Source organism: Blennius ocellaris, assembly GCF_963422515.1.
Source record: "Blennius ocellaris genome assembly, chromosome: 23".
Taxonomy (NCBI): Eukaryota; Metazoa; Chordata; class Actinopteri; order Blenniiformes; family Blenniidae; genus Blennius; species Blennius ocellaris.
In genome coordinates, this window is record NC_137672.1 from 642,090 (window position 1) to 656,757 (window position 14,668).

The 14,668-nt window shown below is 44.9% G+C and overlaps 1 protein-coding gene across 8 annotated transcripts in view; it reads right to left on the minus strand.

The window, feature by feature from the left end:
- Positions 1 to 14,668, minus strand: part of camk2d1 (calcium/calmodulin-dependent protein kinase (CaM kinase) II delta 1) — a gene marked incomplete at its 3' end in the record, with an annotated part of 161,362 nt that overhangs the window by 43,264 nt on the left and 103,430 nt on the right. For all 8 annotated transcript variants that reach the window (XM_080519062.1, XM_080519060.1, XM_080519063.1 and 5 more), the window contains exons 7-9: positions 7,159 to 7,261; positions 5,615 to 5,698; positions 3,118 to 3,212 (exon numbers count right to left, since the gene is read on the minus strand). In XM_080519062.1, the coding sequence (XP_080375188.1) occupies positions 3,118 to 3,212; positions 5,615 to 5,698; positions 7,159 to 7,261 (282 nt within the window). The remainder of the gene's footprint in view (positions 1 to 3,117; positions 3,213 to 5,614; positions 5,699 to 7,158; positions 7,262 to 14,668) is intronic.

The following is a 14,668-nucleotide window of genomic DNA, read 5'->3' on the forward strand; positions in this document are numbered from 1 at the left end:
CGCCTTTGGAGCGGTCTAGAGCGGTTTAGACTGCATTCCATGTCGTGACACGCGAACCGGAGCGGTTTAGACCGGTCTAGGCTGGTACTTTTTGTGCGGTGGAGACGGGGCTTTAGAGTCTGGGCAGGTACAGTAGTTAGAACAATGTGATTGTAATAATGCTGTGTGTTTTCATTGCTGTGATTGAACTCTGGACGCTGATCCCGCGTTCTGAAGCAGTTTGTGTCTGCATGTTGGATTCACATCCACGCGAACCTCCGCACCGTGCATCTCTCTCTCTCTCTCCAGATCTGCGAGTTAGGCAGGATTAGACTCTATGAGCAGAGGGGTTAGCTGAGCTCTCTCTCTCTCTCTCTCTCTCTCAGTTTACCCCTCTGCTCGTGGAGTCTAATCCTGCCTAACTCGCAGATCTGGACTCTGTACACAGTACGGGATTTAGAGCTCTTGCTCTCTCTCTCCCCCTCTTTGCTTCCTCTCTCTCTTTTCTCCTCTCCTCACTAACCCGTTGCACAGCTCAGCAACAGCTGTTCCTGTGCGCTCCTCCACTCCTCTTCTTCTGAGACCATGTGTAGTTCACTGTCCCTGGGATTTCTCGGTCACGAGACCCCAGGCGCGCTCCAAGCGGGCTCACGAGCCGTGCACAAGCACAGTGACGTCACGCCGTCCAGAAAGCGCATGCCGAGCGCCTCTGGTGGCCGTGTGGGTGATTGCAATCTCTTGAGAGGCCGCCATTTGGTGGACACGTCGAGTCATTGCATTGTCCCTCCGTGCGCCGCCGCGCCCCTAGTGGTCGTTACGGTCACTGCCCCGAACCAGACGCCTGCCTCCCTCTGGCATCCGTTCGAGATCATCACACACACACGCACACGCACACACACACGCACCCTCTCTTTCTCTTTCTTTGTACATAGTGTTTGCTGTTAGTAGATTAGATCTCCGTGTTAGATGACGTTTGTTGCTTGATTGTGTTGGTTTAATAAATACTTTCTGAATTATTTACGAATTAATGCATTTTGTTAAACGTCTTTTAGCTGAATTGATCGATTCCTGGTTATTATTGTGTATTTGTTGTTGACAATTCACTGGTTTGTAACAGTCTGTACTCAAATCTCACACCTTCCTTGTTATTTAATATTGTTATATTTTGCACAGGAATATTAACTAACTTAAATAACCTTTTTACAAATGAGACTGATATTTGCTATTAGCTATTTCCAGTTTATCTGGTGGTGCCCCAATTCCATTATTATTTGATAAATAATCCATTCATTCAAATTAATAATTTTTCATTAATAAATTATTTTTGATAATTTATAAATTTTTTAGTAATTATTCAATTACTCTAGGAATTGCTAATGCGTAAATGACAGTTTCCTTCCATTAGTAATTCCAATTTTTCCTAAATTATTTCCAGTAATCTATTACTTTCAGTAATCTATTATTTACAGTGATTTTTAATGCTAATTACCAACCATAAATCCCAACACTAGTATAAGTTTCAAGGTTCAGTTGGCCAGTTCATTTCTGGACAGCCTGCAGATGTCAGCTGAAATAGGTATAGGTAAAGATTTCAACATCTCTAATCTTAATGTCTGACCAAATGAACCTTGAAAGTTATACTAGTTTAAAAACATTAATGCCACTGAAAACTCTGACAATATTGTTGGTTAAGGTTTTATGTTAAAAGGCCAACATGGAACTGTTGTGTAAGAATAGAATATTCCGGAGTTCTTTTTATGTATGCCTGTTTCAGTAATTCTGTATACCAGTATTTAGTTTTGTCATTATACAAACAAAAGTTGTGGTGTTGAAGCCGCTTGAACAAAATCACACGTACCTGTAAAAGGCACAATGTTCAATTGTATCACTATTACCTGATGGTGATTATGTTCCAGTCAAGTGTACAAATAAAGATGGACACTGACAATGATTATGCTCTGCTTACGTTTTATTTACCCTGTATAAGAAATGTAGTCTTAAAGTACTAGTTTTAGGATTTATTAAATACATTAAAGAAGAAAAATTATCTTAAAAAATTATTTTGTGTAATAATTTTTAGATTATTTGCTTTGGTTTGTTGCTTAGAATAAGTGTTTTAAGCTTATTTCAGATCTCATTGTCCTGATTTGTTGCCTGGAATAAGTGTCGAAGGCTTATTTTATGGTCTTATTTGTTGCTTAGAAGTTTTTAGTTTTATTTAGATCTAGATGATATTCTTATTTGAATAAAAGTTCACTTACTGCACTGGCAGATAATTTCACTTGTTTCTAGTACATTTTCACTAAAAAGAAGTGTATTTTTCTAGTATTAAGGAGGTGGGATTTTGCCACCTTTTGGTCCAATGTTCCACGATCAGGACAAAAACCGCATTGTTCCTCTTGGATCCGAGGTTTGACTAACGGTCGAATCCTCCTCTCCAGTACCCTGGAATAGACTTTCCTGGGGAGGCTGAGGAGTGTGATCCCCCTGTAGTTGGAACACACCCTCCGATCCCCCTTCTTAAAAAGAGGGACCACCCCCCCAGTCTGCCAGTCCAGAGGTACTGTCAACAACCGCCACGCGATGTTGCAGAAAGGGGTTAGCCACGACAGTCCCTGCACATCCAGAGACTTAAGGAACTCTGGGCGAATCTCATCCACTCCTGGTTCCTTGCCACCGAGGAGCTTCACAACTACATCCGTGACTTCGGCTTGGGTAATGGACGAGTCCACCTCTGAGGACCAAGATTCTGCTTAACATTGTGTTGTTTAGGTATTCCCTGGAGTTTTTTGAGCAATATAGAAATAATGACATGAGCCATCGTGTGGAATCAAACACCTGAACAAGGTTCAATTTGTAGAAAGACCGCTAGCTAGCAAAGCTAGCGGTCTGCTTACTCGTAGGCAACCGTAAGATTGTTTGATGTTGACTCTGATAGCTTTAATATGTTGTTCTACTTCCACAATTCAACGCCGCACTAGTTGATAATGACTAGAAACTGGAATGATAAGCTAAACCTCGGAATGATGTTCAGGCACGGCTACTTCCTGTGGTGATAAGCTAAGCTAGCATTCGCGGCTACGCGACACAGGACACGACCGAGTTGCACTTCTGGGTGTGTGATGACGTAAAACTCACGTCGTAAGCGCCGGCCTTGATCTGCTGGTAGAGTCTGTGCTGGTCCTCATCCCAGAATGGAGGGTATCCCACCAGGAGGATGTAGAGGATCACTCCTACACACACACACACACACACACACACACAGTTCGCCGTTAGCCTCATATTGTGGATTTCTGCTGATTCAGTAAACCAGGACACCAAACATCAACATCAGATGTACAGGTTTGTTAAAACCTTTTGGAACAAAGAGCGGATATTAATCTTTGGTATCTTTGTGTGCAGGTGAGAGTTGGTGTGTCCAGAGTTTGACTTCACTGTGAAGTGGCGAGATCAGAGAGACTTTCTGAGAAGGAATCGGAGTTGGCTTTAGGAAAAAAAACCCCCACCTCTAATCTATAATCTGACTTTCACCATTTTTCACAACAAAGACAAAATAATTTTTTTGCTCCTGCTTTTTCCCTCCTTAAGTCTAAATGGAAGACGATTGAATTTGTAAACCCGTCGCCCCAAACTCCAGCTTCCAGCGAAATCCAATTCATGACAGAAACAGACGGTGGGATAAATAACGAAGCAGCTTGTGTTTGATGGTTAATTGGCTGAATGATGAGGCCATGAAACCATCAAAGGGTTCTGTATTGTGGAGGAAACCATGAACGCACCGTGTGTGTGTGTGTGTGTGTGTGTGTGTGTGTGTGTGTGTGTGTGTGTGTGTGTGTGTGTGTGTGTGTGTGTGTGTGTGTGTGTGTGTGTGTGTGTGTGTGTGTGTGTGTGTGTGTGTGTGTGTGTGTGTGTGTGTGTGTGTTCTCGGGCCCAGGTGGCCTGCCCATCAGAAGTGTGTGTAATGAGTGTCAACAATGATTAATTCAAGAGGTTGAAGCTCTTTGTGGTCCTCTGTGGTCCACAAATGGAAGAATGCACACATGGCTGAATGCAAATGTCGCTGGAGTACAAACTGGATAGAAATTCACCTGAACCTTAAAGTATCACCTGTCATCAGGTGAGAAAGGTGACCTGTGGTCTTTAAATCAGCACAGCACCATCACAGTAATCTGTTGTTTTTTGTTTGTTTGTTTTTTACACATTTGATTCCAGTAAATGTCATTAGTTTAAAAAAATATATATATATTTTGACCACAAAAGTAATTCTGCAGCAAAACAGCAGGTTGCCATGTTGGCTGACCAGGGGCCACTAAACTGGTGAAGCTGGAGGAAATACTGGTAAAATATTAATTCATCCCTGGCTCTCCTCTATACTGTCTGTGTGTGTGTGTGTGTGTGTGTGTGTGTGTGTGTGTGTGTGTGTGTGTGTGTGTGTGTGTGTGTGTGTGTGTGTGTGTGTGTGTGTGTGTGTGTGTGTGTGTGTGTGTGTGTGTGGATATTACAGTATATTATTGCTATACATTTCTGACTTTGTTTCTAGAAATATTAAAATTCTCAGAGTGGTGGACCTGCACTCCAACTAAACCCAGACTTATGCCAGATATTTATTAATTAATTTATTCAGGTTTTTTATTATTTTGGAACTCTTGGAGAAAAACAGTTTCACGTAAAGTTGAAAGAACGTATAATCTGTGTTGATTTGACATTGATTCCGTGGTTTTTTCCTGAATAAAAATCATTACAAGCTTCAGTCTTCAGTAAAAAAACAATGCGATATCGCATTTAATTACAGACATTTGTGCAATGAATTAATTAATTGTTTTAGTCGATTGACACTACTAATAAAAACTATTGATCTTAACTAAGATCTTCAACATTTTCCATAAAAGTAAGGAAATTAATTACCTCTGTAAAGTATTGGTTAAGTATTCACTCCATCCTATTGATAGTTCCAGTAGGACTGTAACTTGATATGAATAATAATCATAAAAATAAATTTCACTAAAGTATAATATAAGATTCAGTCGGAGAACTGCCATAATGACACAAGTGTACTTTGACTATCTGAAGGAGCTGATAGTGAATATTTTTGGAGATTAATAATTCCACAGAAATCCATCCATGTGTAGGATTTACTCGCCCAGCAGGACTTTCCACTGACGTTTCTTTTTTATTTAATTTTACTCTTCTTTAGTTTTCATGAACTTTTCTTTGATGTGTACTGTGTCATGTGTTTGCTGCATGCTGGGAAATCTAAAGGTGAGGTAAAAAGGTCTTAGTTATTGGAGAGGCTTGTCGTTTCTTTCCTGTCATATTTCTAGAATAGGTTTGGGTCCTTGGAGGATCTGTAGCATTTATAGGCCAGGGAATTCTAACTTACATCAAGTTAAACTATTTCCATCTAATGATATTTAATGAGACTTTTCTTCATTTGGCTTGAATCCTGATTTGACCAAGGGGAGCATTTAGAAACTCGGCTGCAGTGAAAAACAGCAGGTGGCGGAGTTTAAATGTCACATTTGTCTCTTTAAAGATCCGCTGCTGTACAAATAAAACAACACTAAACATATTTGTTCACAGGTAATTTTCTTCGAGGCCAAAAAAAGTTATTTGTGGAGAGAGTGGATGGTCTCACCGCAGGCCCACATGTCCACTGGCTTCCCGTAAGGATCCTTCCTCAGGACCTCTGGAGACAGGTACCCCGGGGTCCCGGCAAAACCTGCAATACACACAAGCATCAAACTCCTATTTACAGATGGCCATTAAAAGCTCATTGGGAACGTTTCCTGACAGCAGCGATTCAGAGCGTAACGTCATGTTTATGAGTCGAGGTTAAAAAGCTGGTTAAAGCAGGAAAAACACCTGTCTGTGGGTTTGGGGCTTGGCTAGCGGCCAATTGCACGCAGCCTATTTTAGGAAGGACCTGGAAGAAGTGGCAAGCGACAAGACGCTGTTCCACCGCAGTACGCGGCAGAGCCGATTGGGTGGGGCAGGAGGGTACAGTACGACAAAGCACACCCCAGGACCAACTCTGTCACATGATCCCACCACAGGAAGTATGGTAAAAATGTAGATGGGGTTGTGAACGACTTGGAGAAACGGAGGCCATCCAAGTCGTTCTCTGTGACTCAGGTTAAACTTTCTCCTTGTAAACGGCAGTGTCCAGCTCATGATGAAGCGCCGCCCCTTTTGTTCCTGAGAGGTGGAGCTCCTGCTGAAGCTCCACCTCTTATTACTGAGAGGAGAAGCTCCTGTTGAAGCTCTGCCTCCTGTTCCTGAGAGGAGCTCCAGCTGAAGCTCCATCCCTCCTGTTAGTGAGAGGAGGAGCTCCAGCTGAAGCTCTGTCCCTCCTGTTCCTGAGAGGAGGAGCTCTGCTGAAGCTCTGCCTCCTGTGATTGAGAAGAGGAGCTCATGCTGAAGCTCCGCCCCTCCTGTTCCTGAGAGGAGGAGCTCCTGCTGAAGCTCCGCCCCTCCTGTTACTGATAGACGCATCTGCACCTCGTTGAAAGATGTCATATTGTGTCGTGCACTGATGTTTCAATAAACCAGCTAACAAAGGAGCCAGGCGGCAAATGTAAACAACAACAGGAGGGTAACAGCCAATGAAATATTTAAATATTGTGTACAAGTCTAGACTGACAATTGTCACTGACCAATCAGCAGATGTCCTCCTCACAGACCCATTCCACAGTGCTAGGCACCTCAACAGCGGGGTGGCAGAAAATTGTAGCTGGTGGTTAAGGTTTCTTCCTGTACCATCCACAACTTTTTCTGTCGGACCAGGAGAAAACCTGTCCCACCCCACAACGTCCCGGCACAGAATGAGGTGGAACCACAGCTATGGTGAACTGGTTTCAGAAGCAGTCTGTCACTGGGGTGTGTGTGTGTGTGTGTGTGTGTGTGTGTGTGTGTGTGTGTGTGTGTGTGTGTGTGTGTGTGTGTGTGTGTGAGAGTTATTATTTCTTGTTCCTCTCGGATCAACAGGAATGAAACAGGCCTCATATCCACCAAAATCAAAGTAGAGATGAGCGCCTATAGCAGTGGCACACCCACTCCCTCCGGATGAGACCAATAAATTGAATGGTTATGGAGATACATACATATATATATATATATATATATATATATATATATATATAAAATCACACATCAGAACCGGGGGAAGCTGGGATAACTCACCAAACCATGCCTGCTGGTCTCCCTGCACTTCGATGGCGAGGCCAAAATCTGCCAGTTTCACCGCTGCGCCCTTCAGCTTGCTGGCGAGCAGCAGGTTCTCAGGCTTTACGTGAAAGAGACAAATAAAAATCCTGAGTATTTCATACCGTTAGAGCAGCTAGAATTGAAAGGAAACATGGCTGGGGTCAGGACTTTAACTGGTCTTGAGTGCTGGAAGCAAACAGGCTCTTAAATCTACAGGTGGGATTGTTACTGCGCAGTTAAATGAAGGGCTGGTCAGTCAGAGCTACGCCGGGTGGCTCGATGCGTAGAGTTTAATGTCGACAGGGGGCTGCAGGGGTGAAGGGTTAATGTGGCTTAACAGGGGGGCTGCAGGGCTGTGGTGAAGTGTTAATGTTATTTAACAAGGGGGCTGCAGGGGCAAAGGGTTAACATTGTTTAACAGGGGACTGCAGGGGTGAAGGGTTAATATTTAATGGAGGGCTGCAGGGGTGAAGGGTTAATGTTGTTTAACTGGAGGCTGCAGGGGTGAAGGGTTAATATTTAATGGAGGGCTGCAGGGCCGTGGCAAAGGGTTAACATTTAACGAAGGGCTACAGGGCCGTGGTGAAGTGTTAACGTTGTTGAACGGGGGTGCAAGAGTAGAGGGTTAATGTTGTTTAACGGAGGGCTGCAGGGGTGAAGGGTTAATGTGGTTTAACAGGGGACTGCAGGGCCGTGGTGAACTCAACTCAACTCCACTATATTTATAAAGCGCTTTAAGCAGCCATAGCTGAGACAAAGTGCTGTACATTGAATTAAAAACATAAGAGGCAAAATAAAAACATTAAAACAATAAAAAAGTTAAAACAATAAAAACAATCAGATGGTAAAACAATAAACAAAACATAAAAGGTGAAAACAATAAAAAAAACAAAAAACAAAGGCACTAAAACCAGAGCAGAGTCTCACGCTGAGGTAAAAGCCAAAGAATAAAAATGGGTTTTAAGACGAGTTTTAAAAATGGACAGTGAGGGGGCTTGTCTAACGGGGGGGGGGGGGGGGGGGGGGGGGGGGCATTCCAGAGATGAGGACCGGCAGTGGAAAAGGCTCTTTCCCCTCTGAGCTTCCGTTTGGACCTCGGTACCTCCAGGAGCAGCCGGACAGCTGACCTGAGCCACCGAGCAGGAGCGTATGAATGAAGAAGCTCAGAGAGGTAAGGCGGGGCGAGACCATTTAAAGATTTAAAAACAAATAAAAGAATCTTAAAACGGACTCTAGAATGCACAGGCAGCCAGTGGAGGGAAGCCAGAATGGGGGTGATGTGCTCGCTCTTACGTGCCCCACTTAAGAGGCGAGCAGCAGCGTTCTGCACCAACTGGAGGCGGGTGCGGGAAGACTGGCTGACTCCAAAATAGAGTGAGTTGTAGTAATCTAGCCGAGATGTAATAAAAGCGTGGATTACTGCTTCTAGGTAAGAAAGGGCTTTACCTTCGCCAGCTGCCTCAGGTGAAAGAAGCTGGACTTCAATATAGCCCCTATCTGCCGGTCCAATTTAAAATCACTGTCCATTTTAAAACCCAAGTTGGAGACTAATGGCTTTATATATCGTGTCAGACGGCCGAAATCGGCAGAGGGCGGTTCACTAGTGGCGCTCGGGCCAAACACCATCACTTCTGTCTTTTTTTCATTAAATTTTAAAAAGTTCAGCGACATCCAGGTTTTGATGTCTTCAAGACGAGACAGAAGTAATTTCAACAAGGCATTGTCCATTTTTAGTGGCACATAAATCTGACTGTCGTCTGCATAAAGGTGAAAAGAGATGCCATGCTTCCTCAGAATGGCACCCAGGGGAAGCAGGTACAGGGAGAAGAGCAGTGGCCCTAAAATAGAACCCTGCGGAACCCCATATAACAGTGGCGCAGAGTGGGACTCAGAGCCACCAAGGAGTACACTCATGGATCTTCCCCCAAGATAGGATCTGACACAATTTAGGGCAGTACCACCAATGCCCACTATGTGCTGCAGACGAGATACTAAAATATTGTGATCCACAGTGTCGAACGCTGCAGTCAGGTCCAGCAGGACAAGGACCACATGGTCACCGGCGTCAACCGCCACGAGGATATCATTAAAAACTCTTAAAAGGGCTGACTCAGTGCTATGCAATGTTTTAAAACCAGACTGGAAAACCTCCAGGATATCATGCTCATCTAGGAATGATTTCAACTGAGCATGGACAATTTTCTCCAGGATTTTCGATATAAAAGGCAGCTTGGAGATAGGTCTATAGTTGGCTAGCATACCACGATCAAGACCAGGTTTCTTAAGCAGGGGTTGCACCACAGCATGTTTAAAACTTTGGGGGACAACACCAGAAGACAAACTGCTGTTAATAATGGCCAGAACTGACAGCCCTGTACAAGGAAAAACCTCTTTAAAAAAGTGAGGTGGGACAATGTCACAGGGAGAGCCGGATGGCCAACCACTTTTTGCAGTGCAATCAAAGACGCCGGTTCAAAGGCATCAAGCACAGCTGAGGGAGAAATGTGGTCAGAGGGGTCAGATGCAAGTGTGGTAATGAGAGCCCTCGCGGCAGCAACTTTATCAATAAAAAAGTGCTGGAAGCTATCGCACATTTCTGGGGATTCCTCTGTGAACACAGGCTGAGGTGAGTCCAGAACAGATTCTATGGTTTTAAATAACACACGAGGGTTGTGAGTATTAGACTCAATAATGTTCGACAGGTACTCTGTTCTGGCCTCTCTGACGGCGGTCTGGTAGCAGCGCCAGCAGTCTTTCAGGATTAGGCGTGAAACCTGCAGCTTGTCCTTTTTCCATTTGCGCTCGGCTTTGCGGTACTCCTGTCTGGCTGCTCGAGTTCTAGCATTGAACCAGGGCTCAGGCTTAGTTTTGGGCTGCACAGTTTTAAGAGGAGCCACAGAGTCCAGTATGCCTCGGCAGGAGGAATGAAACCAAGAAATAAGTAGCTCAGTTACGTCCGAGGGGACGCAGAGCTGGTTGAAGGCAGCGGAGAACTGGCCGGCAGTGGCAGAGTTCAAGATCCGGCGGCGGCGAGCAGGAGCGGCAGATTTAACTGCAGCACAGGAGATGGTAGCTTCAAACAACACCGGCAAATGGTCAGAGAACACACTGTCACAGATTTCCACATTTGACACAGACAGACCATGACAGAGGACGAGATCCAGTGTGTGTCCATGTTCATGTGTGGGTCCAGACACACACTGCGCCAAATTAAAAGAGTCAATAAGGCTTAAAAAGTCTTTCACCAACAGTTTATCAGGACAGCACACATGGATGTTAAAATCCCCTACAAGCAGGACACGATCGTACCTGGGCATAATTTCAGCCAGAAGATCGGAAAAGTCCTTTAGGAAGTCTTTGTTGTATTTTGGCAGTCGGTAGATGACGGCACACAGAACCGGGTCTGAGCGACCCACCTCAAATATATTAGCTCAAAGCTAGAGAAAGAGGATGAGACAGCACGCGGTTTACAGTTAAAATCCCTTTAAAAAACAGTCGCCGTCCCTCCTCCACGACCCGACAACCGCGGGGAGTTAAAATAAGAGCAGCCAACCGGTAAAAGTTCGATCATAGGGCTGCACTCGCTGGCGCCAATCCACGTCTCTGCCACAAAGAGGAAATCCAGGCAGCGGGAGTCGAAGAAATCCCTCAGGATAAACGTTTTGTTCACCAGCAATCTGGCATTCACCAGGCCTAGCCTGGCAGGAGCCGGGGGCTTCGGTTCGGCAGCTCGCGGAGCCCGGGGCAGTGACTTCAGGAGCCGGAGGTTCACGCCACGCTGAGAAAGCCGCAGAGGGCGGGTGCGGCGGGGCCGGAGTCCCTCAAACGAGCCGGCGACAGGTACAAGGCAGGCGTTGATAGGGTCCAGGAACCGCCGAGGCAGGGCGAGGGGATGAATTAGTCCATATCCTGTCCGGGAAATGGACGAAGATTGCACCAGCCAGATTTTCAGTTTCGCCAGCCGGCCGCCACGTTTGCCGTGACGGCGGGGATACTTCAGCCGAGGAAGTGGAGCAGGAGCCCGGCACAGGTGAGTCTGTATCCCCGCTAGTAGCGGGGACACCGTTCCCTTCCCACAATGGTTAAAAGTACGCAGTTTATCGACATTATGTCGAAGATGCAAAAGAGTCTGGCGATCATACACCAGCAGAGACTCGATCTGGTTAGTGCTAAGTGTTAAAAACAGCAGAAATATTTGTCATTGTAGGAGCAGACGGCGGCCAGCAACACACAGCGGCGCCATCTTGCTTCCCAAAGGCAAGGGTTAACTTTGTTTAACTGGGGGCTGCAGGGCTGAAGAGTTAATGTTGTTCAACTAGGGGGCTGCAGGGATGAAGGGCTCTTGTTGTTTAACTGGAGGTTGCAGGGGTGAAGGATTAACGTTATTTAACGTTGGGCTGCAGGGGTGAAGGGTTAATGTTGTTTAAAGGGTAACTGAAATGTTTTTCAGATTTCATCTTTAGAAAGAAGAATAAATATGCTTTCGAAAGGTATATAACATTCCCAGATAAAAGTCCGAATTCCGACCCTTTTAATTGACTTTACATGATGCAGCAGACGACGGTATATTTGCGGGCCATAAATGTGAGCCGCCTGAGCTAGACCGGATATGACGTACGAGGGGTTATATGTCCCAACCAAAACAACATCAGCTGATTGAAGAATGGAGGGGTTTGGCGATACAGAAGCACCTAGGAGCGATGTTAGCGAAGATTTAAGTGACGTATCGTTGGTTTTGGACGAAGATGAAGGAGAGGAATCATCGGAGGAAGAATTAGAAGAAAATCAAGGCGTTCAACCATACATGTTTGAGCCGTAAGTACATATTGTGCGTGACCGGGTATTTACCCGTGTGCACATATTGTGTGTGACCGGGTATTTACCCTTGTGTCAGAGTGGGTGTTTTGCAAAGTTTATTGGTCTATTTGTCTTAAGTTTTAGCAGGTTTTAAAAAGACTTACTGAAGGTTGGGTTTAAAAATCCGTTAAAAAGCCGTTTAAAAATGGTGGGGACAGAACCAGGTTTCAGGATACGTTTCCTCTTCACATCAAAACCAAGTGACTCTCGGATTGCGGGTGCTGTTTCGTAACAGTCATCCATGAAATGTTGACTGCAGAGATAGGAGGCCTCTGTTGGTGTCCAGTTGGAGCGAGTGCGCTGCACTTGTTTTGTCCATAATCTCCTCAAAGTTTCATCTTTTGGGAATTTATGGACACTTACAGACGGACTGGGCATTTGGGAACACCCAGCCGCAACACAACGCTTAGGCATGACTCTAAAAAACTGCTAGATAATGCAGAGCACATGTAAACAAGACACTACGATCAGCTGTTGTGGGCGGAAGTAAATAACTCCTCATACGTCACAGCGCAAAACTACGGCAAGTTGGGAAAACTAGGTCAGATTCACAGGGCGGGAGATTTAAAGGCATTTTTAGACGTTCGGCGCTCAAGAGCAAGATAGTGGTGTGATTGTCATTGGTGTGTCATATATCATTCGAAAGGGGGAAAAATAATGCTAAATACTGGTGTATTTTAATAGAATTATTTCAGGGACCCTTTAAGGGTGGGCTGCAAGGGTGAAGGGTCAACATTGTTTAACTGGGGGCTGCAGGGCCACGGTGAAGGGTTAACGTTGAATAATGGGGGAGCTGCACAGGTGAATCATTAACTTTGTTTAACATCGGGCCTGCAGGGGTGAAGAGTTAATGTTGTTTAAGGAGGTGCTGCAGGGGTGAAGGGTAAACGTTGTTTAACCCGGGGGCTGCAGGGCCATGGTGAAGGGTTAACGTTGTTTAATGAGGGGCTGCAGGGATGAAGGGTTAAAGTTGTTTAACGGGGGGCTGCAGGGGTGAAGGGTTAACATTTAATGGGGGCTGTAGGGCTGTGGTGAAGGGTTAACCTTGTTTAACAGGGGGCTGCAGGGGTGAAGGGTGAACATTGTTTAATGGGGGTCTGAAGGGGTGTATAGTTAACGTTTAACGGGGGGCTGCAGGGGTGAAGAATTAATGTTGTTTAACGGGGGCTGCAGGGCCACGGTGAAGGGTTTAATAGGGGGTTAGGGTTAAGGCGGTTGAGGTGGTTGTTAAGTAAATTTGTACTTTATATTAATTATTAGTACTTGGTATAATGGGAATTAAGTAATCGTTGATTCATGCATGTCTATTTTAATCACTGTTCGCTGTTTTACATCTGCAAGGCCACGAGTCATTGTACTTTGTAATCACGAGAAGATTTATCAAAACTGTGACACTCTGAGATGTCTTCAAGGTCTCTGGCCGCCAGGCCGGAGGAACATCTAACCTTAGGACATTCCACCACCACCAGTCTCTGTGTCCATGCGACGTCAACTCCACCAGCCTCTGTGTCCACGCTACATCACCTCCACCAGTGTGTGTCCATGCAACGTCACTTCCACCAGCCTCTGTGTCCATGCTACATCACCACCACCAGCCTCTATTGATACTAAATCACCTACACCAGCCTCTCAGTCTTCAGTAACATAGCAGAGCATAGCATCTCTCTCCACTCTGCGCTATGCTACTGTAGACTGAGCTGCTGGTGATGAAAGGATTGGTCACATTGATCATGTTTAGCACGGAGCATCGATGATGTGTGAGCCTGAAACTTCAGCATCAAGCATTGCTGGTGTGTGAGCCTGAAATTTTAGCATGTAGCATCGCTGGTGTGTGAGCCTTAAACTTTAATATATAGCATGTAGCATGGCTGTGCAACATGATCCATTGAGCAGTAGAACTAATGAGGGACATTGAACAAATTCTGCTGGTGATTAAGTCACAATTGTTGTACAAACTATCTTTCTCTTCCTATTGATATTTTGCCAGAACATAATTTACAGTCCGTCTTTTGTCATTAATGCTAAAGAATCTCCAAAGCGTGAAATTGCTCATCCTCTCCAGTGAGCGACATTATTGATGAATGATGTCACGTACTGTAATACCCACTGGGTTGTGTCGGGGATCTTTTTCCAAGTATGAGTACTCCGTGTAGTATTACACTTGATACTGGTGCATCTTCATCTGCAAACCTTAGGTCTTCAACCACACGAATGCATTTTCACTCACAGTCAAATTATTGTTTTCTTCCTGATATGAAGGTTCTCTGGGATATTTGTACCAATTTGTACTTTGGCAAATATTGAATACGATGCAAAAGCCACAAGACAACTTCAAAAGACGGCAAGCTATCAGCAACTGGGTCTACTAAAACTGCTTTCATTAGCATTAGCCCTTGCATTCATGTTGTGGACTTATGCCCCGTTACACCTGACATGTTATAATTTGCATGCTAGTCCACTAGTTAGTGCTATTTTGTGTAATCCGTCCAAACAGTATGGCATACACGATGCTTCATCGTACAGCTCCACTCAGTTTCTGCTGCATAGAAGAAAAGTATATCCGTGTATGCAGACAACGGTGTCGTTAGTGTATATAAATGAGCACTTTTTTGGATAGATTAAAAAGAGG